Raw genomic sequence first — 26,360 nt, forward strand, 5'->3', positions numbered from 1 at the left:
ACGCTGACTTTAGATATCAGCTAGTGCTGGTCCAGAGTCTGTTTAAAAACATACATTAATATTTCCCAATAAAATTATTTTTTAAATCCCAGCTATACTTAAAACAATTGCAGTATTTTAGCCAAGACTATACATTATGCAGCCTATACAGACTATTATATGTCAAAAAGACCAACACAAAATATGTAATTCCCAAAATATATACTATACATTACAAAATATAACTGAAAATGAAAAAAAAGCCGCAAATTTCTTTAAGATAGTACACAAGCCATTAAGCCGTTACGTTTGAAACTTCACTAAAATGCCCCAGTCATTAAAGCCTTTTCAAGCGTTGTCATTAGGGTTCTATGGACATGAAACTAGAAAATTGATGTATACAGGCGGTCCCCTACTTAAGGACACCCGACTTACAGACAACCCATAGTTACAGACGGACCCATCTGCCCACTGTGACCTCTGGTGAAGCTCTCTGGATGCTTTAAAATAGTCCCAGATTGCAATAATCAGCTTAAAATTGTCTGCAATGAAGCTTTATTGATAATTCTTGGTCCTATTACAGCAAAAAAATTTGAAACTCCAATTGTCACTGGGGCAAAAAAAAAAATTGTCGGGAACTACAATGATAAAATATACAGTTTCGACTTACATACAAATTCAACTTAAGAACAAACCTACAGTCCCTATCTTGTATGTAACCCGGGGACTGCCTGTACTGGTGTGTGACTATACTCTGTGCTGAATACTGTATACAGTGGGTACAGAAAGTATATGGACCCCATTAAGTTTTTCACTCTGTTTCATTTCAGCCAATTGGTTAGATCAAAAAAGTTCTTTTTTTTGCTCATTACTGTACACTCTGCACCCCATCTTGACAGAAAAAAAGCAGAAATGTAGATATTTTTATCTACATTTATATAATTTATTAAAAATATATTTAACTCACATTTCATTAGGAAAAGCACACACCTGTCTATATAAGATCTCACAGCTCGCATTGCATGTCAATAGAGACATTGCATGTCAATATGAGAATCATAAAATCTAAGGTACTACCCAATGTGGCACTAAGGACTGTGCGCCAGATTTCTGTCCTACTTTGCACGTAATTTCATGTGCAAACTGCTTGCACATGTATTTAATAAGTGCCAGTGCCACATATGTGACGCACGCAACTGATGTTTCCTTGCTGCACTATTCTTTGCACGGTTCCGATGCACAGTTTGACCTTGCTTCACATTTATGAAGCAAAGTCTAACATTTTAAATGTTAAAAATAAGTTAATTCGAATTAATGAAATTAATGAAAAATCTGTCTCTATCTGCACCCCATGCTGCTCCCCTCCCCCACTTTGTAGGGCATTATGGGATTTGTGGGCAGACTGAATTGGGCACAACTTCAGGGCAAGTACAGGAAGAGTTCGGTCTCTGCCCACTTCACCTCAAGTGGGAAAGATTTTTGTCAAACACTTTTAGAACAGAAAATGCCATAACTTTGGAAAGAAAAAGGCAAGCAGCACAATATAGACATCATTCGGTTTGATTTTAAAGGGGGAATCATATATTAGATTTTGGTAAAATCATTATAACAGTAAGGCAGTAAATGTTAGTTAGGCTTTAAATGGAAGAAGATTTGGATGGCCAGTTGATCACTGAGGTTGAGCTCCAGAGATGCAGTAGGGAGAGTAGAGAAAGCTCCACAAAGTTAGCTATCAATGCAGTGCTCAGTAGGGGCTTTATGGCACAGTCTGCTGTCAGAAGCTTCTCCTCAGTGCAAGACATATGAAAGCCTTTATACGGTTTTAAAAAAACACATGAAGAACTCCCAGACTGTAAGAAATAAGAGTCTCTGGTCTGTTGAGACGATGATTGAGCTTTTCGGTGTTATTTCTTTTTTTTTAAACTTTCATTTTTATTGAAATTTTGTAGTTTCATCTGTTACAGCCGAACAATATGCATACTAGTACATTGTTACATTGTTGTGCACATCAACAATCACAGTTGTAAGAGGTGTAAAAGATACATGAAATACTAGGTTAGATTCTCATTGGTTATTCGGTGTTATTTCTAAAGGGTATATGTGAAGAAAACCAGGCACCTGCTCATCACCTGCCAATTATAATTCCAACAGTTGCACCTTGCATGAAAACCTCTTTGAGAGTGCTCTGGACCTCAGACTGGACCGCTGGCTCACTTTTCAAAAAAACAATGAGCCTCATCACAAATCTATAATAACTAAACGACTCTGTGAACATTCTTGACTAGCCCAGCCAGAGTCCTGATCTAAACCCAATTGAGTATCTCTGGATAGACTTAAAATTGGCTGTCCACCACCATTCACCATCCAACCTGAGGAAACTGTTGAATATCTGCAAGAAAGAATGGCAGAGGATCCCTAAGGTGTAAAAAATGTATTGCATCATTCTCAAGAGGACTCATGGCTGTAGAAGCTCAAAAGTGGATACTTGCCCTACCGACTAACTGAATTGCATTTAAATTGCATTCAATAACACCTACTTTTGACTTCCTGATGCAAATAACTAAAGATCTTATATAAAGACCTAATAATAATAACAATATAAAGACCTAATAATAATAACTGAAGACCTAACAATAATAAACAGCAACTGTGACTTGCTGTTCCACCCATTAGCGAGAATGGAACTCCCATTCTCATTGCTGGTGGTAGCGTAGTTGTGAATGGTTGGTGTCCCAGCATTCTCATTGGGGCTCCAACGCTCAGCAAGATAAAAGATAACTTATATGGTCAGTACAATCACGTAAACACATCAGGATAAGCATAATATTCCTACAAATTGCACTTGCGGTATCCCCCAATGGGGCCTAGTCTTTCTTCGGTGGTTGTAGGACATGCTATGGTCAAGGTTCTTGGTATTGGGACTGGAGAACGGGCCTACATCCTGGCACATCTAGAACAGGTGGTGTATGCAAGAAAAGTAGAGGGAGAGGCTGATGAAAGAGGAGGTTCAACTCACGGTTTTTTATTGGAACCCAAAGAGCAGCCAACGGCCGCACATCAACAGCAGTAAGTTCAGTAGACTAGAAATCTGTTAGGATATAGCTGGTCTGCAGGAAGGGTTGCTCACCGCCTGGTAGTAGCTTCAGGCCGGGCTGGTAGATGGAGCCAAGTCCGGACAGTGGACCTCTCTCTACTCTGGGGCTTATTCTCCTGACTTGCCCAAGGTGTCAGGCAACTGGGGTAAGCCCATGAAAGTCTCTGTCTTAGAGAACAAAGGGTATGAGTCTCAAGTTACCCTTGATAACAGCAGAATATATACAATAAAGTACCTGATTAAAAGTTGCAGGTAGCTCTCTCTTGCCAGGTGGTCCTGGATACTTCATAAGCTGGTCAGCTATGGCTGATGGAGTGTTGGGCTCCTTTAAGATAACCTCCATGGTGGAAGGAGCCCAGGGGAATACTGGTTTCCTTGCTGTTTGAACTGGCCATGGCAGATTCCCCAGGAAAAAACTGAAACCCTCCGGAGCATACGGAACCAGTGGACTGATAGTGGAGAGGGTCCTCTGCAGGGATGGAACCGGAGAAGATGTCTGTCCTGCATTTTAGAAATTCGGTGCAGCCATGCTCCGTAACAGGCCAAAGGTAAGTGTCCACGGTGGAAGCCCAAGACATAGCACGATGCAGGAGGTGAGCAGCAGATTAAGTCGTTCCCGCCAGCAGATGTGGCGGGTTAGTTTTTCTCCTGTGCCACAGAGTCTTGCATGTATAGAGCTAAGCAGCCTATAGTAGCCAAAACCAGCCTGCCAGTAGGTTTTGGCGGGCTGTTTTTTTTGCTGAGTAGCACAGAGTTTGCAGGAATTAAGTCTTCCAGCACTGCAGCAGCAGATGTAGCAGGGCAGACACATTTCTTTGGGAGTATTTAACCCCGAAGGTTCTGGAGCAGCAATAGAACACAGTCGGTCTTGCAAAGTCTAATCACAGTAGGGCCTTAACAGCAAGGCTAGGCAGCACAGTTTAATGAAACAAAAGTTCAAAGTTCCAGAATAAGGCACAGAAGTAGATAATCCTGTTTGTGATGCCACTTGCAGCATCCCCCTAGCCTTTCTTCGGTGGTTGTAAAAAGCCAGGGGCTAGGGGGATGCTGCAAGTGGCATCACAAACAGGTCTGCTTTTGCAGTCTTGGGCGCTATGGTCACAGTGCTTGTTTTTGGGACCAGAGGACGGGTCTACAGCCTGGCACGTCTCCAGCAGGTGGTGAGTGCAAGTGTGGGAGCGGCTGATGAAAGAGTTTTCTCCCTGGGGCAACCACTGAGATGGGAAAACCCTTGGTGGTGGAGGATAGGGAGCCCTTGATGGTGAAGCAGTCGGATTCAGGGATCACATGTGGGCGCGTTGTGCAAATCAAATCATGGTTCTTTATTGGAACTCCAACAGCAGGCAATGGCCTAACATCAACAGCAGCAGGTTCCGCAGGCTGGAAAGCTGTTAGGAGATAGCTGGTCCGCAGGAAGGGTTGCTCACACCCTAGTAGTAGCTTCAGGCTAGGGTGTTAGATAGAGCCGAGTCCAGAAAGTGGACCTCTGCTCTGGGGCTTAGCCTCCTGTCCTGCCCAAGGTGTCAGGCAGCTGCCTGAGACACCGCTGCTTCCTGGTAGTGTGACACTGGATTGTGCAGCACAGACAGGTGCTCTACTCTGCTCTGCTTCTGCTTAGACTGAAGAACACCTGTATAAGACCATGTGCCCCTGCCCACAAGGGGTTTTTATACTCCCCTAGTGAGGTGGCAGCACTGTCCAACCAGCTTCCAGCTAGCTTTATAATAGTTCAAAGGATAGCATTGGTTAAAGGGGTTTTCCCACAAAAATTTGTTTGCGGACAGGGCCTAACTTGCTGATCGTGGGGGTCTCAGTAATAAGACCCCCACCGATCACGAAAACGCTGGGTCCGATGGGGTCCCACATACCTTGTTCCGACTCCTTGGCAATCCATCAGAGTAATGAAGGCCCATTCCCCATACCGGCCCACTCTGCTGATGGCCGCGTGCCCCTTCACACCCCTCCACCGTCCCTAATAATTGAGATTTTTTTCTGTACTTGTACACAAGTTTTCTGATAAATGTCCCCCACTGTGTTTACATTCAGGGAGTCGGGGAGGAGCTCCTTCTGAGTAAAGATGCATTAGGACCTTTTGTGCACCAAATGTTTTTTAAGTCATAAGATTATCTCTTTTTCTTTGCTTATCTATACATCTGTCAAACGTCTGGCTTCATGGTTAAAGGTTACAACCAGTATAAATACAGGTTGTGATAGCTCTACGTTGAGACCTAATGAGATGACATGTACAAAAAAAAGCGGGTAATACAAGTTCCAAAATGAGCAACAAAGTAGAGGAAGAGGTTTTTTTTCTCACTAGTGACTTTAATTCTCTTTCCTTGAAAACCAAAAAGCATTTGTGATCTGTTAAAAAAAAATGTTAAGTTAATAATTTAAGGGGAGACACTAATTTTCTTTAAAAAATGTTTGTATCATAACCCGGAGGAATAGTCAGGACGGCGTTGTATTCAAAGCTCACGCGGAGATAGAGATATATATGTATATTCTCTACATCGTTCCGGGATCCTGGTCATCTAGAAGTGGCAGCTGGATTTCTCCACATCATTACATGCTTTTATCATCTGAACTCAGGTGAGAGTCTTGACTCCTTTGCTTTGTTGCCTCTTTGGGATATTGGGGCTTTGCTCCCCACCACAATATCCCAGCTATACTGTCTTTAAAAAATGTTTGAAAGTAAACAGTGATAAATTCTTACAGGTGAGCCAAACTGTTTTTCGGACTCACTTCTCTCTGAATGGGATTGAAGACAAAGCAGTTCAAGGCAGGTTTGCATCAAACAGTTATGAATTTTTTATACAAATCAACTAAAAAAATGAATCTCCTAATAGATGCAAATGAATACAACTAATTGGGGCACATTTACTAAGTGCCATGTGGCAGTTTTCTGTCGGATTTTGCATGTTCTTTTCAGTGCAAACTACTTTGCACAGGTATTTTTGAAGTGTCCGCACCACATTTGTGTCGCATGCGACTCTTTTGTGGCGCGGCTGCACTAGTCATCATGCAACATAAATTTTTGTACTGAAGGGGGCGTTCCGATACTCAGTCGGACCTTGCGCCAGATTTAACATGCAAATTCCAACAGAAGTGTGTTGCACAACCCATGCAGAGGGTGCCAGATTCATGAAGAACGGGCACCAGAAATCATGAATCTGGCACCCTTTGCACTATACACAGGCAAACTGTACAATGTTCTTAGTAAATGTGCCCTATTGTGTTGAGCACTGAGTGAACTAAGAAGATAATATTATTTAGTGATAGGCTTTAGAGATTCACCTTTAAACCCTTTCTGTTTTTAAACGGCTGCTTTCCCTGCCAAGAATTTATCTCATACGTCCTCACAGGGTTGCATATGTATATGTTTCAGAGGGCTATAACATTGGCTCTATGACACCTAGGAACACACTTCTTTTTGCCTATGAAAGAGAATTTCTTCTTTCACATGAATCTAAAATGTGTCAGGGAAGATGAAGATATTTACGTTTAAAGTGAGAATTTCGGGTGCGATTTTTATATGTTTGGCGCCCACTGTGGATTTAACATTCCCTTTGCTGCATATTTTGGTGAATATACACATGTGGGGTATGTATGAATTCCTCACATCTTACTGTGTTAGGAAAGTATATTTTCTGTACATATAAGTATTTTGAATCGTCAAGTAATATTTGCATTTTATTACGGTTTACTGCAAAGTTGAAGGTGGTAGTGTGTATGAATGAAAAAGTTATTTTTGCATACATGGTAGGCGGTGGTTTCTGAAAAAAATTGATTTTGACCAAAATAGAGCTGTTATATATTTTTAAACACTTGTGGAGTACAACCAAATATGGTATGGTTTTTGTTTTAGCAGTTTTGGGAAAAGTAAATTCTTTTTCTTGTATTGTGGTATATATAAATCTGCTCACTTTTTTAATTGTTTTTTAATGCCTATTTGTGCGTAAACTTCCACTTTGATGCGAGTTTTAAGTAAAAGCTGATGTTTTCACGGCATTTTCAATGCTGTAGTATTAGTACGGGAATTTTGCACATGATCTGTTAGAATGTGTAACTCGCACATTGTAACAGATCTTCAGAAATGACAAGTCCTCGGGTCTGTCCTGATCTTTGCTCCCCAATGACATCATTCATAGTCCTTAAGTTTACACAACCACAAAAAATAAAAGAAATTTATTTTCAGCAATGGTACATTTTTGTGAGGGTATATAATATTTGTATTTCTTTTAACCACTTCTCGCACCAGGATGTACTATTGTGTCCTGGTGCTGCCGTGTGGGGAGTATGGAGAGAGCGTGATAGGACTAGCGTGAAACGAATTGTGCTTATTATTAATAATATTGATCTTTATATAGTGCCATTATATTCCATAGCACAGTGATGGCGAACCTTTTAGTGGCCGAGTGCCCAAACTGCAACCCAAACCTCCCCTTATTTATTGAGAGGTGCCAACCAAAAATTAAAGCAGTAACTTATTGCTCCCTGTTCCTCAACAACGTTCAATCATATTGGATCATATTGGAAGTTCATATCATATTGGCCTTCTGAGGACAAGATGGAAAATTTGCATCATTTTAGCTTCTTTCCAGTGTCCCTTAGAGAATTGTGGGGCCAGCAGGAGGTCCTCCAAAGATAATCAGTGGTGAATTTGACTTCAGAGAAACCTGTAGCTTGATATATGGTGTGTGCCAGATAACAGACTGTAGGAGGGGAGTCAGATGGGTTAGTAAAGTGAGAGTGACATTTCATGCAGTTAACGACTGTAATAGGCTTGCCTAAAGAGATTGGTTTTAAGAGCAGGTTTGAAACTTTGGAGGTTGGGTATTAGTATAATAGTCCGGAGACTATTCCAGAGAATTGGTGCAGCTCGGGAAGTCCTGCAAAGATGCACGAGAGGTTTGAATTAAGATTAATCTAAGATCACTGGCAGATCGAAGAGCAGGGGTTGGGTGATAGGCTGAGATGAGACAGGAGATATAAGGGGTGCAGCTTATGCAGAGCTTTGTGGAAGAGGGTGATTATTTTAAACTGTATTCTGAAGGAGACTGGCAACCAGTGCAGTGACTGGCACAAACTTGAGGCATCCATGTAGCATTTGGTCTGAAACTAGCCTGGCTGCTGCATAAGGAATAGATTGGATGGGAGAGAGTGGAAGACCGATAAGTAGGGAGTTACAGTAGTTCAGTGTGGGAGTCCAGCACAATCCCAAGACAGTGGGCCTGCTGCCTCGGCGCTATAGTGATCCCACAGACCAAGATTGAGAAGTCATGGTTGAGTTGGTAGATGGTTGAAAGACAAGAAGTTCAGTCTTAGACAGATTAATTTTTAAGAAGAGAGAGGACATAATGTTAGAGACAGCAGAGAGACAATCACTGGTGCTCTGAAGTAAGACAGGGGTGATGTTACATGCAGAAGTATATAGGTGGCTCTACAGCATAGAGATGATACTGGAAACCAAATCTTCTTATGGTTTGTCTGATGGGAAAAAGTGTGAAAAATGAAGAGGACCTAGGACTGAGACCTGAGGAACCGCAATAGTAAGAGGAAGATGAAAAGAGAGGGATCCAGAAATGGAGACACTGAAAGTGCGGTCCAAGAGATAGGAAGAAAACCAAGAAGGTTCAGACCTTCAGACCAATAGAGCAAAGCATCCGGAGGAGGATCTGGTGGTCCACAGTATCACCAAGAGATCCAGAAGAATTAACAGAAAATAGTCAGTCACATAGCAGTTAGGAAATCATTGGACACTTTAGAAAGAGCAGTTTCAGTGGAAAGCATGGTACGCATACCAGATTGTAGGGGATTGAGGAGGGAGTTAGCGGGTTAGTTGAGAATACACCAGGAGTTTGGAGATAAAAGGGGAACAGTTTTAGGGAGAATTTATTTAGTAATGGGACAACAACCTCATGCTTAAAAGAAGAGGGAACAACACCAGAAAAGAGAGAGAGGTTGAAGATGTTAGTAAAGTGAAAAGTGCTGAGGAGAAGGACTGTACAAGGGTCAGGTCATTGATAGCAAGCAGAGGAAAGAAGACTGGACACTTCTTCTTCTATGACTGGCTCAAAAGAAGACAGTAACCATGGAGAGGTACCGGAAAGAAGGGGATCAATGGAGTTAGTGGATTGGGAAATTATTTCCTGTCGGATACAATTAGTTTTATCTTTAAAATAGGTGGCCAGGTCTTCAGCTCCAAGGCCTGTGACAGGTGGCTGCCCCCTTTTAGTAGTGGGAAGAAAGGATTGAAGAATATTGAAGAGCCTTTTGGGATTATTAGAGAGCGAGGATATGACATTAGTGAAGTACACCTGTTTGTGGAGATGGAGGGCATAGTTGTAGGTTCTTAGAATAATTTTGATGTGAAGAAAGTCTACAGATGTGCACAACTTTTTCCACAGACAGTGATGACTGCACAGTTTTTGCGAGATGGCGACTACTAATGGCACATACTAATAGGCATACTTTGTAAAGGAAAAAAACTATTTACAGTACATGATAGAAGATCATGGTCTGAAAGTGGAAAGTAGTATTAGTAAAGACAGATTCTACAGAGAGTCGGGGAAAGACCAATTCAAGGATGTTTCCCTCCTTTAGTATCAGAGAGTTGTAATAGTCCTAAAGAGGTAGTTAGTGATAGAAGCTTAGAGACAGAAGGGGATGGGGGTGTTAAAAGGGTTGTTAAAGTCTCCAATAATGGGTGCTGAAATATCACAGGATATAAAGTGTGGAAGCCAAGAAGCATAGTGGTCAAGAAACTGGTAGAGCAAGCCATGAGAACAATATACTACCGTCAGACAAAGGGAGAAAAGCCTGAGGGTTTGGACCTCAAACGAAAAGAACCTGAGAGATGGTACAGGAGGAATGACCCTGAAAGTCCACAGTGGAGAGAGAAGTACGCCTATTCTCAGGTCTGGGGGAGTGAGAGAATTGCAGTGTCATCCTGCTGGATCCACGTTTCAGCGATGGCCAGCAGATCAAAGGATTTAAAAATGAATAGGTCATGAATGGAGTACACATTTCAAAGTGGACTTTTGAAAGGACTGTAGGAGGAGGAGAGGGAGAAAAGGGGATTCAGTGGATATTTTTGAGGTTAGCAGGGTTTGTGTGAAATGTGGAAAGTTTGGAACTGAAGGCAGGAGGGCAAGGGTTCTGAGAGATATCACCTGCCGCTACTAGGAGGAAGATAGGCAGACAAAAATGATGGTTTAGTGATTTTTGAGAGTGAATTATATACTTCACAGCAGAAATATACAGGATATGGGGTTTAAATAATATGTAGAGTACATGAGAGGAGTACCAAGTTGAAGGAAGGATGGAAGAGCTAATGTGGATGGTGGACATTGAGGGCATAGTGATTTTCACTTTTTTCCTTTATAGAGGCTTTTATAAAAAAAATTAAATGGGGCTTCCCTGGACATTGGAGTTCGCCACATTTACACCCTGCTAAGGACTGGATTTTTACTACAAGTGCCCCCTTACATTATTTGAACATTTAATCCGGCTACCTGATTACGAGTTTCAGTATATCACTAAAACCGATGGGCCATGTTATTACCCAATCCTCCCCTCTTCTATATGATCACTATTACATTCCTCCATATGTATTTCCGGGCATGACCGCTTCTTGTCTGTGTTTCACCACTTCAGAACTGTATTTGTCAAGTATATTATGTGCAAAATGTGTTTATGTATGTACAATTATGATAATAAAGATTGTTATATATTTTAATTATTCCTTCTATGTGTCAATCTGGCTGTTTCTCCCCTCTCTTGAGGGTTAAAATAGGATATTCTTCCATAGTTTTTTCGGGTCAGTGAACTGGGCGCTACTTTGACACAGGGGCACATATTGTTTAATGCACCGGTTGAGTCCCTTTCCCCTGTGTTCCTTCTTTTGGAGGTTTCAATAATATGTAGAGTACTGTACATGAGAGGTGTACCAAGTTGAAGGAAGGATGGAAGAGCTAATGTGAATGGTGGACATTGAGGACATAGTGATTTTCACTTTTTTCCTTTATATGTAGCTTTTATAAAAATTAAATGGGGCTTTGGGCATTTTCTATTCATTAAGTAGTCCCACGATAGGATATGAATAACTGTCTTATTGCTTGTTCATTATAAGAACCTACAATACTGATTGGTCCCCATGGCTGCCATTGCATTGATCGGCACCAATTGTGGGGGAGAACCCTTAAGCCATTTAAATGCATTTGCGCTGAGCGTGGCATTTAACAGGTTAACACCCACATTTGTTACAGCTGACTTCCCTAGTTTCCCAATGCCAGTTGAGGTCTGGCGATGAGCTAAACCAGCATTGTGACATCACTGTACATGTACTGCATGGAGCACTTATTAACAGCACTCTGTGACGTAAATGTACGGTGCTGAGCTGAAAGTGGTTAAATCAACTAAAACCTAATAAAACATTTGAAATTTGGTATCCTTATGACTGTAGAGAATAACAGAAAGGAGTCATATCGACTGCACAGTGAAATATGTAAAAAGAGCCCTGAAGTAAATGGTGAAAATACATTTTTTGTGAAGTGCACTGCATGAATTTTTCCTATATATGGCATGGAATATGCTGGCACCAATCGCAGGTGTTAACCCGTGCATCGCTGATGGAAAATCTGCTGGCAGTAGTAAAGAGCCGGCAGCGCATGAGCTCTCTTGGTTCCAACTGCCATCCTGGTTCTAACCAGAGTAGAAAAAATAGTGTGAGGTCCCACTGCACAACTAAGCAGCAGGACAAATAAATACATTACAGTTTTGACACCTCACAGGTGTGGTGTCAACCTCTTCAGTTAGAAGGGGGAGCTACAGGATGCTGGCCTTCAGGGCAGATGTGCAAAGAAAATGCCATATCTGGCTAATAAAAGGAAAAGATTAATATTGGCAAAAAGAAAACACACAAACATTGGATAGGGAAGAAAAAAAAATGTTATGTACAGATGTACTTAAGTTTCAGCTGTTTGGATCACACAGAAGAATATTTGTAAGACATAGAACAACTGAAAAGATGCTAGAAGAGTGACTGATGCCATCTGTCAAGCATAGTGGAGGTAATGTGATGGTTTGGGTGTTCTTTGGTACTGGTAAACTGGGAGATTTCTACATTGTCAAAAGGCTATCATTCCATTTTGCTGCACCATGCCATACCCTGTGGACAGCGCTTGATTGTAGACTCTTTCATCCTACATCAGGAAAATAACTCAAAGCACACCTCCAAATTATGCATGAACTATTTAGGGAAGAAGCAGGCAGCTGATATTCTATCTGTAATGGAGTGGCCAGCCCATTCACCAGACCTCAACCCCATTCAGCTGTTGTGGAAGAAGAATCTGACTTGTGGATCTGGCTTCTGGAAGCATGGAATGGCATTTCTCCAGATTATCTCAGCAAATTAACAGCTAGAATGTCAAAGTCTGCAATGCTGTAATTTCAGCAAAGGGAACATTCTTTAGCGAAAGCAAATTTTGAAGGAGAAACTTATTATTTCAAATTAAAAACAAAAATATTTCAAACCTTGGCAAGGTCTGGACATTATGGGCATTATTTTCTATTAATTTTGCAACTCATTTGAAAAATAAAAGTATGATTTTTAATGAAAAACCCAAAATTGTCTGGGTGACCCTAAAAATTTGAGTGGTTATTTAAAAAGTGTCCGTGAAACAAACACTACCACATGTTTGCACTGAAAAGAACGTGCAAAGTCAGACAAAAAACTGGTGCAGGGGCTTTAATAAATGTGCGCCAATGAGCTACACTGTATATGTCACTCCTATTAATCTGTAAACTAGAACACAGTGTAACAGCCAAATTTGCCCTTTATAAACTGAGGAAGGACTCCATTTAGTCTGAAATATGTATTCCCTGTATCCCATGTATTTTATCGTTACAAAAATAGAAAATAGTGTCACTTCCACTGTCCTAGATGCTGATACAATGCAAACTAAGATAAGGGCTGCACACAAATAGTTGCTACAACATGCACAGTTCCAATGGTATTTGCGGTGCTCTGAATCCACTCTGAATTTAAGTATCCACTTACGGCATGTGACAGAGAGAAGAGAAAAAATGGTTGGCTATCACCAATCTTCCAAAAATCTAATTATCTTATTTTATTGTATCAATGCATATACATACTCACAAATAGGAATATCCATAGGATAGCCGCTATCCCTAATTTTATTATTGTGCCTTATACATCCCTGGGGCGGATGTTGTTTTGCTTTTTGTGCCTTTTTGTGCGATATTGTATCTTTTGAAAAATGAAAAATAAAATCTTTAAAAAAACAATTTTAATAGCTGCACCTCTGGATCTCACAAATTTCTTAAGAACAATGGTTTTTGACCTCTATCTCACTCACTGCTTAAATTGTGCAAAGACTGGAAAACCCTGTTAGTGAAAATTATTTAGCGGATTCACTTCAAACATGTTAGGTCACATAGAGTGGTATGCAAAACACTAAATAGGTTCCTATATTTAATTTAATTTCTTGAATTGAGTACAGGCGGTCCCCTACTTAACCCCTAGTTAAAGAGGGACCCCTCTGCCCACTGTGATCTCTAGGGAAGCTCTTTGGATGCTTTACCATTGTCCCAGGCTGCAATGATCAGCTGTAAGGTGTCTGTATTGAAGCTTTATTGATAATCCTTGGTCCAATTAAAGCAAAAAAAAACTCCAATTGTCACTGGGGCAAAACTAATTTTTGTCTGGATCAACAATGATAAAATATACAGTTTCGACTTACATACAAACTCGACTTAAGAACAAACCTATGGAACCTATCTTGTACGTAACCCAGGGGCTGCCTGTATAACATCTGGTTACAAAATAGTCTCCTTATACTGATGGAATAATGCAAACTAAAGAAACAGAGGATGTTGAGAGTTAAACAGAATATATTTATAATTATTATTTGGTATATATTTAATTTAAAAAGGTTTAAACAAAACCAATATATAAAAAGTTGCATTAAATAATAACATACTTCTATTGTATAGTGTTCAGTCCCTCATACATGAATCAAATGACATATAATATTACATATAAGTGTGATATTTAATATAAATATTTAAGGGGGTTCTAATGTTTTAGTAAAGGTAATACTCAAACACCAAAGTCTAATTTTTTTCTATATTGTACTATATGAAGTCTCTACTTCTGGTGTTGACTTAAAACAACAGACACAAAAACTAATTACTGAGATGTGAAATCAAGACAATAAAAGCATTTACAACAAATCTGTTGAAACCAATAAATAAATAATATAAAATAATAATATAAAATAAATAATAAAATGGTAATAAATAAAGTAACCAACATCAGACAGTATTTTCAGAAGACTGTGCTTTAACCAATTGTGAACTGAGAAACTGTTATGTTTACAAGAATTTTATGCAGCAAGGCTATAAAAATATTTTGGAGTCCTTCAGTTGAGGAGAAAACTAAATTTGATTATATTTTCAATAATTTTATGTGCCATCTAAAAGTAGAGCCCAAGATCATCACGTCACTGAATGTATTCTTTGCTAAATCAAAATGAGGTATGTGCAGTTATACACAGCATGGATAAAACTTTAATACAAGTCAATTAGAAAGTATTTTAATGCTCAGTTTACTAAAACTTTAGAACCTCTTTAAACAATCGTAAAAACATTAAATACACCACTTCATTTCAACCAATAATATCAATATTTTTCTTTTCTTCAATTATATTTTGCTGTATGACTTGGCACCTATTACAAATTCATAAAAAAAACCTATACAAACAAATATATTTTACTAACTGGTAAATGAAAAGTCATAAACATAAGGTACCCCAAAATACAGCAAGGACTAAAGAAAAAGATTATCAAAAATCTCCACCAATGCTAGATAAATGTTTAATCAATATGATAAATTAAATTAAAATTTACATTTGATAAGCAAAATTTAGTTTTACTCCCATACTTGTCTCTCTGTAGGGCTCTAAGCGACAGCATGAAGAAAAGGAAAGAAAAAAAAAACAATAAGTAAGCTTACTCAAACAGTTGGAATAATTGAAACATAAGCTGAATAGTTCTATTGGATACTGTCAGGAGAAGAAAATCAATATTTATTAAAACCTAAGAAGGACCTTTTACCACCTTGAACACCACCCAAAGTATTTACATTTTTAACACACATCTGATTCTGATTCTGACATTGCTGGAATTTTTACTCTTAGTCCAGACTTTTCCAGAGTAATTGTCAGAGTGGTTTTCTGCTTCAGCCCAGGAAAAGCCATATGAAAGCTAGATGATTCTTGACTCTATCTTAAAATAAAGACATTGATCACTTGAGTATTGTGGCTAGAGAAAGCCAAAATTTTAACTATGCCAGAATCAGTGCAGTGGCACCTATTAAAGGATTCAAATTGTAGGACTTAGGTAAAAGTTCCTCTTGAAAAAATAACTTTAAAAAAAACATTTAAAAAATGAAAACCTCTGTTCGATGGTTTTATTTATCTCAACTGATTTATTCAATACCTTACATATTTATTTACATGTATATTAGCATAAACATAAGGTACCTACTAAAGGGATGCTGTTATTTTTTCAGCAAACAATGTGTATTCTGTGTATCATGAATTTATAACAGTGTAAATCAATTTCTCACATTTTAATATCCTTCCTTAATTTAATATGCCCTGTTAATGTTATAAATCACACAGAGGGACAATTTTAGAGGGTGGCAAACCAGGCAATAGCTTGGCACATTTCCTACTGCCCCTTGAACAATGGATGCCTGAGACAAGAGAGAAAATATGCTAGTCCACTGTCAATTCCAAAAGCCAGACAAAAAATATTTATGCACAATAAGTCCTCTGTTGTATGGTAAATAAAGAGGTAAATAAAGGAAAGCAAAAACAAGATATCCTATAGGGTGCACAACCTTTTTCCACCCAAGGGCCGCATTGTCATGCCGCTACCATTCAGGGGGTCATTCTATTAACTAAAACCCTAGATGCAGCAAACCCATAGTACATCGTAAATACCCCCCAGAAACCACTACTGCATAATACTGCATTTTTATAATAAGTAACATAGACCTCAGAGCAGACTACAATAAAGCACACAAATAAGACAATATTAATGGGGTTTTCCCTCTAACTAAACTTAGGCCCTATCCATTAGTCTGACAGATGAACGAGGTCCTTCGGTCTCGCAATCTGTGGGGGTCTCAGCACTGAGAACCCCACTGATCAGCAAGTTAGGCCCTATTCCGTGGATAGGGGCTAACTTTAGTTCATGGGAAAACCCTTTAATGATGGTGGAAATTGCCTGAACACATGCAGCAGGTAATAATTGTCAATAACTGGCTGCACACAGGGGCTCTGATAGACCCCAGTACTGTGTCCCGCCTGCAGCCAACCAGTATTCATACTTAATATCTGCTTTAAAAGGTTGATTCAAGTCTTTTTTCTTCTATGATACGGGTTGCCATGTACAAGAATAGAACTATTATAATATGTACAATAATATAACTACTATAATACTGCCCCCTATGTACAAGAATGTAACTGCTATAATATTGCCTCCTGTCTACAAGAATTTAACTACCATAATACTGACCCCTATGTACAAGAATATAACTACTATAATACTGCCCCCTATGTACTCAAATATACCTATAAAATACTGTACCCATGTACAAGAACAAAACTACTATAATACTGGCTCCTATGTATAAGAATATAGCTGATATACTACTGCCCCCTATGTACTGGACTATAACTGCTATAAAACTGCACCCCCCCCCCCACAGACACCTAGCCCCCCAAAGTTGTCTCTCTCTCCTCACTCAGACAGCCCTCTCCTGACCCCATTTCCAGTTATCCCTCCCTCCTGCCCCCAGTTCTAGTGCCCCCCTCCTGCTGCTCCCAGTTCTAGTTCCCCCTCCCTCCTACTCCCTGTTCTAGTTCCCCATCCCTCCTGCCCCCGTTTCTAGTTCCCACCTCCCTCCTGCTCCCGCTTCTAGTTCCCCCTCCCCCTAGTTCTAGTTCCTCCTCCCTCCTGCCCCTGTTCTAACTGCTGCCCCCAGTTCTAGGTGCCCCCCCTGCTGCCACCAGTTCTAGGTGTCTTTCTCCTGCTGCTACCAGTTCTTGGTTTCCCCCCTGCTGCCCCTAGTTCTAGGTGTCCCCCCTGCTGCCCCCAGTTTTAGGTGTACCCCCCTTCTGCCTCCAGTTCTAGGTGTCTCCCCCTTCTGCCCCCAGTTCTTGGTGCCCCCCTGTTGCCCCAGTTCTACATGTTCCCTCCTGCCACCCCCAATTCTCGGTGTCCCCCCTGCTGCCTCACCCAGTTCTAGGTGCCTCACTCTGTCCCCCCCCCCTTTCCTGGTGTCTTACTTTGAGCAGCTCTGTTCCGCAGAAGGTTGTATAGAAGAGAAGCTAGAGGGTCATGTGATGATGACATCTTCAGAGGGTCGCAGGGAAAGTCTTGAAGCCCTGTGTGCCTTTACTGCAAACTTCTCCTATACCGCTTTTGCTGCAAAAATTGAAAATATTGGCCCTGCTGCTGCACTAGAAACTGCAAGCAGCAGGGCGGGGGCTGCAACCTGAGGGTCGGCAGGCCACATGCGTCCCGAGGATTGTGCGTGCACTCCTGTCAACCAACGGCTGTATTACAAGCCTATTTTTGTGCCTTCAAAAATATTATGATGAAAAGATTAGGACTGCAACAGGTTAAAGAAGCATCAAGTATTTTTGTCTAATCATCCACCAATGTATGTTGGCATGTTTGAGCTGGGTGTAGTACCGCAAAAAAAAAAAAAGCTTTCTTATGTTTACAAGAGTTTCACAAATCACAAACCAAAGTATATGCAAAGCAGAATAGTGTGGAAGGCAGCAAAACTTTTATGCCCCTTTAATGATATCCCTGCGGAAACTCCTCTATGGTACAATAACGGTATCCCACAGCTACAACAATTACCTGACGCTGATATGTGGCACACCCTAGGTCTGTGTACAATAGGTGATGTTTTCAGAGAGAATGTGTTTGTATCATATGCCCAACTAGAGTCCCAATATCAGCTACAGCGAACGCACTTCTACAAATTTCTCCAACTGAGACACGCTTTTCAATCCCAGTTCCCAGAGCCCAGACCGCCTGTATCATCATACCCTCTGATAGGGATTGTGAAATCACAGGGTCCTGGTGGTATAATATCCACAATCTATTCCTTTCTTATTAGTGCTAAGGTACAAGGGGTTCCCCTAAATGCGATAGCTTAATGGAAGACACTTATCCCTGAAATAGATGAGGACACAGTGTCAGAGATGTTGGAGTCACACCTGCATGTTTCCCCATCTGTGAATAACAAATTGACCCAACTATATATTGTCCACCAAAGTTATTTGACACCCCTTCGCTTATATAAAATGGGGAGGTTAACGTCTCCGGCATGTCTAAGATGCTCTTCCTCTCCAGCGGATTTTTGGCACATGATCTGGACGTGTAGCTATATTTCGTCATTCTGGACAGATGTAGTCGAAATTCTTTCTAAAGTGCTAAGTAAACCTCTGCCTATTACCCCACTAATATGCCTATTTGGCGTTTTAGACGAGGAAATATGGTCTCATTACGAGCAAATTGTAATCAGGGAAACCTGCTTTATGGCTAGAAAAGCTATTGCACTACGCTGGATGGGAGATAAACCTCCCTCTTGCTCACAATGGAAAAAACTGGTAAACCAAGTGATTCCCTTTAATAAAATAGTATACAGAAATAGGGGGCGTCCGGAAAAATTTAATAAAGTATGGGGTGCTTGGTGTGACTCCACTCTGACAGTATATACTGTAACTGAAATGCGACATAATCTTAGATAAATATGTGAGGCCCAACTATGGTCATTGTAGACTCTTGGAGAGTCTTATTAAATGCATACTGGATAAGCTAATTTCGCACCCACCCAGAGTGATATACACAAAAGTAAACGCAAGAGCATGCTTGTTTTGTTTTAGTTGTTCAAGGGTTACTGGTTGTGTCCTTTTTCTTTGCTTGTCATCAGTGATAAGTTGTGAATTAAAAGATCTGTACAAAACAATGTCTTCACGCCGAATAGATACAATACACCGGCACGTGAGCAGGGATGTATAGCTTTCTTTCCTGTATTATGCATAATATATGTGATTGTAAACATGCACACAACGTGAGGAAGCTTTTACAATCTTATTGTATTAACCTGTACAGTTTTACATATTTTTCAATAAACAGTTTAAAAAAAAAAAAAAAAGTATATGCAAAGCATCTTTATTGTGTAAACATAATAACAAACATACAATTAAAAAGCATCACTAGAGCAACAAACAGATAAAACAGCCTGCACTACCCTGGTATACGTATATTAATAATATCAAAACTACTGCATGTGGATAGTAAACATGAAATAGAATCTCGACTATGATAAGCTGTAAATCAAATGTAGTATAACCAAATAGGTCCCATAAAGGACATGTAAAGTAGCCAAAATATACCCTATAAATTAAAGAATAGCAAACAGTAGAGCAGTACATTGTTACCGATCAAAGGTAGTGTATGCTGACCCCAACACGTTTTCTCCCCCAGACAAAGTGATTCACGCGAAACACGTGTCACGGTCAGCATCTGTCTACTGTTGTGTGCTATTCCTTAATTTGATGGAGGGTATATGTTGACTACTTTATATCTCCTGTATGGGACCTTTTTGGTTATACTACATTTGATTTACAGACTTTCATAGTCGAGATTCTATTTCATGTTTACTATCCACATGCAGTAGTTTTGATATTATTAATATACATATACCAGACTAGTGCAGGCTGTTTTATCTGTTTGTTGCTCTAGTGATGCTTTTTAATTGTATATTTGTTATTATGTTTACACAATAAAGACGATTTGCATATACTTTGGTTTGTGATTTGTGGAACTGTTGTAAACATAAGAAAACCTTTTTTTTTTTGGTGTACTAAGTATTTTTGGCTGTAAAGTGGTAGAAATTGTCATGCTTTTCAAATGATTTTTTGGTAAAACTGCTAGACCCACAAGGGTTTAACACTCCTAATTACTCCAGAAATAACAGTTGACATTATATCCTCCATTACACTATATTACAAGACATAAATACAATTCATTGTATTGTCAGTCACTGCATTAAAATGTCTGTTTTAAAGGTTTCATTTCATTAGACTGTTCAATATAAGCCATAGTTATACAAATAATTCATTTAAATGTTGCTTTTCAATTTGTAAATTGAGACTTATTACTATTATATTAATGTAAACTTTATGAAGATTTTGTCTGTTGAAATACAAATTATATTTGTAAATAATACCATTTTAGGATGAAAATAACTTAATTACTTAAATAATTTTTTAAATAAAGATTCATGAAAAAACAACATACCAAATATGTACTGTACTGTACTGTACTTGGGGACTTGAGAAATTGATCTTCAAAATACTGTGACACTCTGCAACACCTATACACGTGGACAAAATTGTTGGTACCCCTGGTTTGATGAAAGAAAAACCCACAATGGTCATAGAAATAACTTTAATTCCACACAAAAATATAGTAAATTTCTATGAAAACAAATGAACATCTTGTATGTTCACAGGGTCACAGGGAAAGTCTTGCATCCCTGTGTGCCTTTACCGCAAACATAGTTTATACCGGTTTTTCTGCGAATCGCGGCAAAAATTGAAAATATCGGCGCTGCTGCTGCACTAGAAACTGCAGGCAGCAGGATGGGGGCTGCAACTTGAGAGTCGGCGGGCCGCATGTGTCCCGCGGGTTGTGCACTCCTGTTTTATAGCTTCCTAATGCAGTTAGACTATAGATCAGTGATGGCAGACCTTTTAGAACTTGAGTGCCCAAACTTTGACCAAAATCCACTTATTTATTGCAAAGTGCCAGCACAGCAATTTAAGCAGTAATTTATTTCTCCTTGTTCTTTGACAACATTCATGCTCGTAAAAACACCAACGCAGTTGAAAGGAGGAGGGCAAATTCGCCTATCATTGTAGGAAGATTCTGCAGGAAGATTCTTTGAGTCCTGTCAGGTGAGCTTCATGGCCTAGGTGCCCACAGAGAGGGCTCCAAGTGCCACCTCTGGCACCCGTGCCACAGGTTCGCCACCACTGCTATAGATTAATACCCACACTGTCTAAGGAACCAATGGCTGTATTACAAGCCCATTTTTGTGCCTTCAAAAATCTTTTGATGAAAAGATTAGGACTGCCACAAGGTAGAGAAGCATCAAGTATTTTTGGCTAATCATCCACCAATGTATGTTGGGATGTGTATCTACAATCTTGTAATCAATCAGTAGGACTACATAAAGAGCTACTTCTACAGGTACTGTGCTGTTTGGTTACATGGTGAGTACCACACTCAACATTTAGCAAAGGAAGGAAAGGAATGAGTTGTCTCAGGAGCTTAGAAAAAAAATAATAAATAAGCATGTTAAAGGTAAAAGACCATCCCCAGCAGCTTGATGTCCCTGTGACTTAAGTTGCACATATTATTCAGATTTAAAATCTATTAGACTGTAGCCAACCTTTCTGGGAGTGACCGCTGGAGGAAAATTGATGACAAATTAAGAGACCAAATAATATGAATGGTAACAAAAGAATCCTGAAAAAAAGAGGTGAACTTCCAACTTAAAGAACATTAGTGCCATCATTGTTTGAAACCTAATGGGAGATGACCAAGGAGGACACCATTTCTGAAAACAAATCATAAAAAAGCAAGACTGGAGTTTACAAAACTAAATGTTGACAAGCCACAAAGATTCTAGGAGAATGAGACTAAAATCAAACTTTTGGCAAAGCACATCAGCTCTATGTTCACAGACAGAAAAACTAAGCATATCTTGAAAAGAACACGGTCCCAGCTGTGAAACATGGAGGAGGTTCTGTTATGTTCTGGAGCTGCTTTGCTGCATCTGCATCTGTCTTGAATCTGGACAGGATACAATGAATCTCAAGACTATCAAGGGATTCTAAAGAGAATTGTGCTGCCCAGTGTCAGAAATTTTGGCCTCAATCGGGCATTATGTGTCTTGCAACAGGATAATGACCCAAAACACACAGCTAAAAACACCCAAGAATGGTTAAGAGGAAAACATGGGACTATTCTGAAGGGACCTTCTATGATCATCTTTGTAAGGCCATTACGGGCAGCTAGATCTACCAGCATGCAGAGGTGGGGGATACCGGTGGTGGAGAAATTTAAATAACTGGGCACATGGGTCACAAGATCTTTGGTGGATTATATTGATTTGAACTTGACTCCCCTGCTGGGTAGAATGCTGTCCCAAGTGTTGGTGTGGAATAAATTGCCACTATCGGCGCTAGGTCGCTCCAATCTCATTAAAATAGCTTGTTTAGGGACTTGATTTGGAAGAAGGGGGTTCCCAGAATTAGAGAAGTTACAGCTTCCCAGGGGCCAGGAGATCTAGCGATCCCAAATGCATGGGTATACTACTTTGCAGCACAATGCAGCACCTTGGGGGGTTGGATGCGCCTGGCTCGGATTCGTGGTGTCCGAGGGTCTTGCAGCATTTCTGTGGTCCATTGTCTCCGATGGTGACTTTGGAGGCGGGAGTCTTTGGGAGAGTAGCTAGGGGACCCCTGACACTGCTCATGGTACAAAAACCTATAAGAAGATAATGGAAGTAGGGCCCATTACAAAATATACCCCTTTATGGGATAACCCATACTTGGGGGAAATATATATGCTGGAAGGCATGAAAGGGTGAAAACAGAAGGGAATAAAGACTCTCGCACAGCTATACAACCAGTCAGTACTGAAATCATTTCGACAATTGGTCAATGAATTTGAGCTTTCCCTTTCATTGTTCTTTCAGTACCTCCAGATTAGAAACGCTGTACAGGCTCAATTTGCACTACTGCACTACTGTCTGCTAAACATCTGAGCTATTGTATATGGTTTTACTGGACAAGGTGCTAGGGGACCCAATGACAGGGGCTAGGAGAAAGTGGGAGGAGAGAGTCGGGCGCATGGAGGACGAGGAGTGGGGGGAGGTATTGACATCTCCAAGTACGCTGTCTTTAAATGTGGCGCAAAGACGATCGCAGCTATTTCTACTCCATAGAGTATACCGGACGCCACAGTTGTTGCAAAGGATGGTTTTGAGTGGGGAAGCCTGCTGTCCGAGGTGTGCAGAGGAGGTTTGCGGATGATTTGCATATGTTCTGGACGTGTAGGGAGTTGGACAACCTGTGGAGCAGAGCGCTGGGTTGATTACGTTACCATTTTCTCTTTCTGATGCAGTTTGTAACACAATTGAAATGTAAAACTGTCATTTATTCTGTCATTTATACGGATGACACACAAATTCGTGAAGCGTTCCATATTTTACAGCATTGATGAGGAAAAAGCTTTAATCTTAATAAAGTGTTTTTTGATTTTAAAAAAAGAACATCTTTCTAAGGAGCTGAAACATACCAGCTGGAAAAGGCACCTTTCAAACCCCAGACAACTGGAGCAGTTTGTTCATGAGGAGTGGGACAAAATGCCTATGGAGTGGTGCAGACGTCTCATTACCAGTTAGAGAAATTGTTTGATTGCAACGATTTCTTCAAAAGTTTATGCAACAAAATATTTAGTTAAGGCTATTATTATTTCTGTTCAAGCCTGTTTCATGAATTTTATTTTTTTAAACTCTGTTGAAACATGGTCAAAAAGCAAACATGTCTCTCATTTGTTAATTTTCCACAAATTTAATTTAGTTTTACTTTTGCCATAATAAAGTTATTTATGTGGGTTTTTGTTTCATTAAACAAAGGTTCCAACAATTTTGTCCATACAGTATGTGTATGTATGTTTTACTGACTGGCAAGCTTTTATTCATATACAAAAGGCAGGATTAAAAAGCCATTGGTAAGCAGTTGGAGAGGAATAAGGAATATATACGTGACCAGCCTATGTTTTTATGGCTTTGGCAATTAGAGTGAGGGGTTAGCTGTACAATACAATCACCGCAAAAATAATACCAATTAGGTCAGCTCAGCAACTGTTCTTTTACAGCAAATTAATTTGTCTTCTTTAATTGGTTTTTAATATATTAATATTAAAAACCAATTAATGAAGACAAATTAATTTGCTGTAAAAGAACAGTTGCTGAGCTGACCTAATTGGTATTATTTTTGCGGTGATTGTATTATTTTGTATTATTACAGTAAAGGGTCATTATTGATGAAATTAACCAATATTAATAATCTGAATTTATGTATTGTCTACAAGTGACACCAGTGAACAATCAACAGTTATAGGCACCCATGGGGAAATTTATTACTGCTTCTATGCCAGTTTTCTGGCCAAGAGTCCCTCCAGAGTCCATTGTCATTTATGGCAAACAAAGCCTAGGCTATCTGGACTGTTACTATGCTATGGTTATTATAACACAAATTTTTCAAAAAGTTTTTGCTGGCTATAATAAAAATACATTACAACCCTTACGCAACCTTTCCAAAAAGGGTGTGGATGATTTACTATATGTGCATTCTAATCTGATTAGATTTCTGTAATCTGTACATTTTATTCCATCTTAATAAATTCCTTCACTAAGAAAAGCAGATGTCTGCATAGCAATAGACTGTTTAGGGAGTCAATCCCTTTTTCCCAGCTACTATAGTGCATTCAATACACTTGTAACTGTATAGAACAGGTCCACAGAGCTATGGAAGAAGAGGGTCAGGTTTAATTAATACATTTTATTTCATCACATGCGAATAGCCTTATGTGCACATTTCTTACCTGAAGATGAGATGGCAGGATAATTCTTTATGAAAACAAGGCAAGTCGGCAAATCATGATGTCATTATCTTATTAACATTTTGCTGACAAACTTTAGGGTCCTGATATTTTTAAGGATCTTATATTAATATGTTTCACCTATCAAGACATTTTTGCAGACCAAGTACACTCTCTATGCCAGTGATGGTGAACCTTTTAAAGACCTCTGTGCCACATCAGAGTTATTGCTAGCAATTGCGATTATTTACCCCAATCCGCCACCTTCATGCCAGTGGGGCCTGAAGTGGGGGCATGGCCGGCCGGGAGTGACCCAGCGCAGGGTTTGGGGCATGGAACAGCAAAGTTACAAGGAACCAGGCAGGTGAATTTGGAATCAAGTCACTACATATGACAGCTGTCTAGCTGTCTTAAGGCATATATATATATATATATATATATATATATATATATATATATATATATGAGCCGAGACAAAGAAAGTACATATATGTGGCCATGGACAGCTGTCTTTTTTTGTGTTTTGGTATAATATGTGGTATAATATTAATGAGCACTTATATAGAATGCCATATAAACTAATATGTAAATAACTTGACACATGGCAATAATCCATTTGAATACACAAGCAGCCATATGTAATGGAGCAACAAAATAATTTCTTTTAAAATTCATAAACAAAAATATAAACATCACACAAAAATAAAAGAAATTGCTTATGTACCCAATAAAAAATCCATAGGAGACAGCAGGACCCAATAATGCTTAAATAGTCTCCTAATGCAGCCCCACCCCCTAGACACTGTAACAATCCCTATAAAAAAAGATTAACAGCACAATAGTAAGGTCAAAAGTCATAAACAAGGATGGGCAAATATGTAGAAAGTGCAAGAAAAGCAAAGCCCAAGTACAACCAACTAAATACATCAGGTCCGACTGGCAACAACATACATAAATGGAAGCTGAATATACCAAAATGGAGATCTGTGGCGTACCGAACAGTGTAAAGTAGTGGAAAACCAAACAATCTTGAACCACAAGGATACACATAAGTATCAATGCTGTATCATTACTACTGTCAGGAGATCCTGACAAACTGAGTATAAGCAGACTCAAGTATAAGCTGAGGCCCCTAATTTTGCCACAAAAACCTGGGAAAACCTATTCACTCGAGTAAAAGCCGAGGGTGGGAAATGCATTGGTCACAGCTTCCCCAGTATATAGCCTGCCGGACCCTGCCCCATAGTATATAGCCAGCAGAGGCCCCCAGCCTGTCACCCCATATCCCCCAGTATATAGCCAGCCCCCTGCCCCAGTATATAAACATCCCCCTGCCCCAATATATAGCCAGCAGCGGGGGAAGCCAGAAAGGTGAGTTTTGATATATTTTATTTTACTCGGTTATAAGCCGAGTTTGGGTTATCAGCACATTTTTTGTGCTGAAAAACTAGGCTTATACTCGATTATGTATGGTAAGTTCTATCATATCTCCATA

General features: G+C 39.7%; 1 protein-coding gene across 11 annotated transcripts in view; it reads right to left on the bottom strand.

Annotated features, from left to right (window-relative positions):
* ADGRL3 (adhesion G protein-coupled receptor L3) overlaps positions 1-26,360 on the bottom strand; it is a 1,100,912-nt gene that overhangs the window by 83,774 nt on the left and 990,778 nt on the right. For 5 of the 11 annotated variants that reach the window (XM_072113827.1, XM_072113823.1, XM_072113824.1 and 2 more), the window contains one exon: positions 15,039-15,056. The exons of 3 other annotated variants lie outside the window; for them this stretch is intronic. In XM_072113827.1, the coding sequence (XP_071969928.1) occupies positions 15,039-15,056 (18 nt within the window). Of the gene's footprint in view, positions 1-15,004; positions 15,057-26,360 lie in introns of all 11 variants that reach the window. 3 more of the 11 variants (XM_072113833.1, XM_072113829.1, XM_072113830.1) reach the window with 1 other exon arrangement.

This window comes from Engystomops pustulosus, chromosome 1 (assembly GCF_040894005.1).
Source record: "Engystomops pustulosus chromosome 1, aEngPut4.maternal, whole genome shotgun sequence".
Lineage (NCBI taxonomy): Eukaryota > Metazoa > Chordata > Amphibia > Anura > Leptodactylidae > Engystomops > Engystomops pustulosus.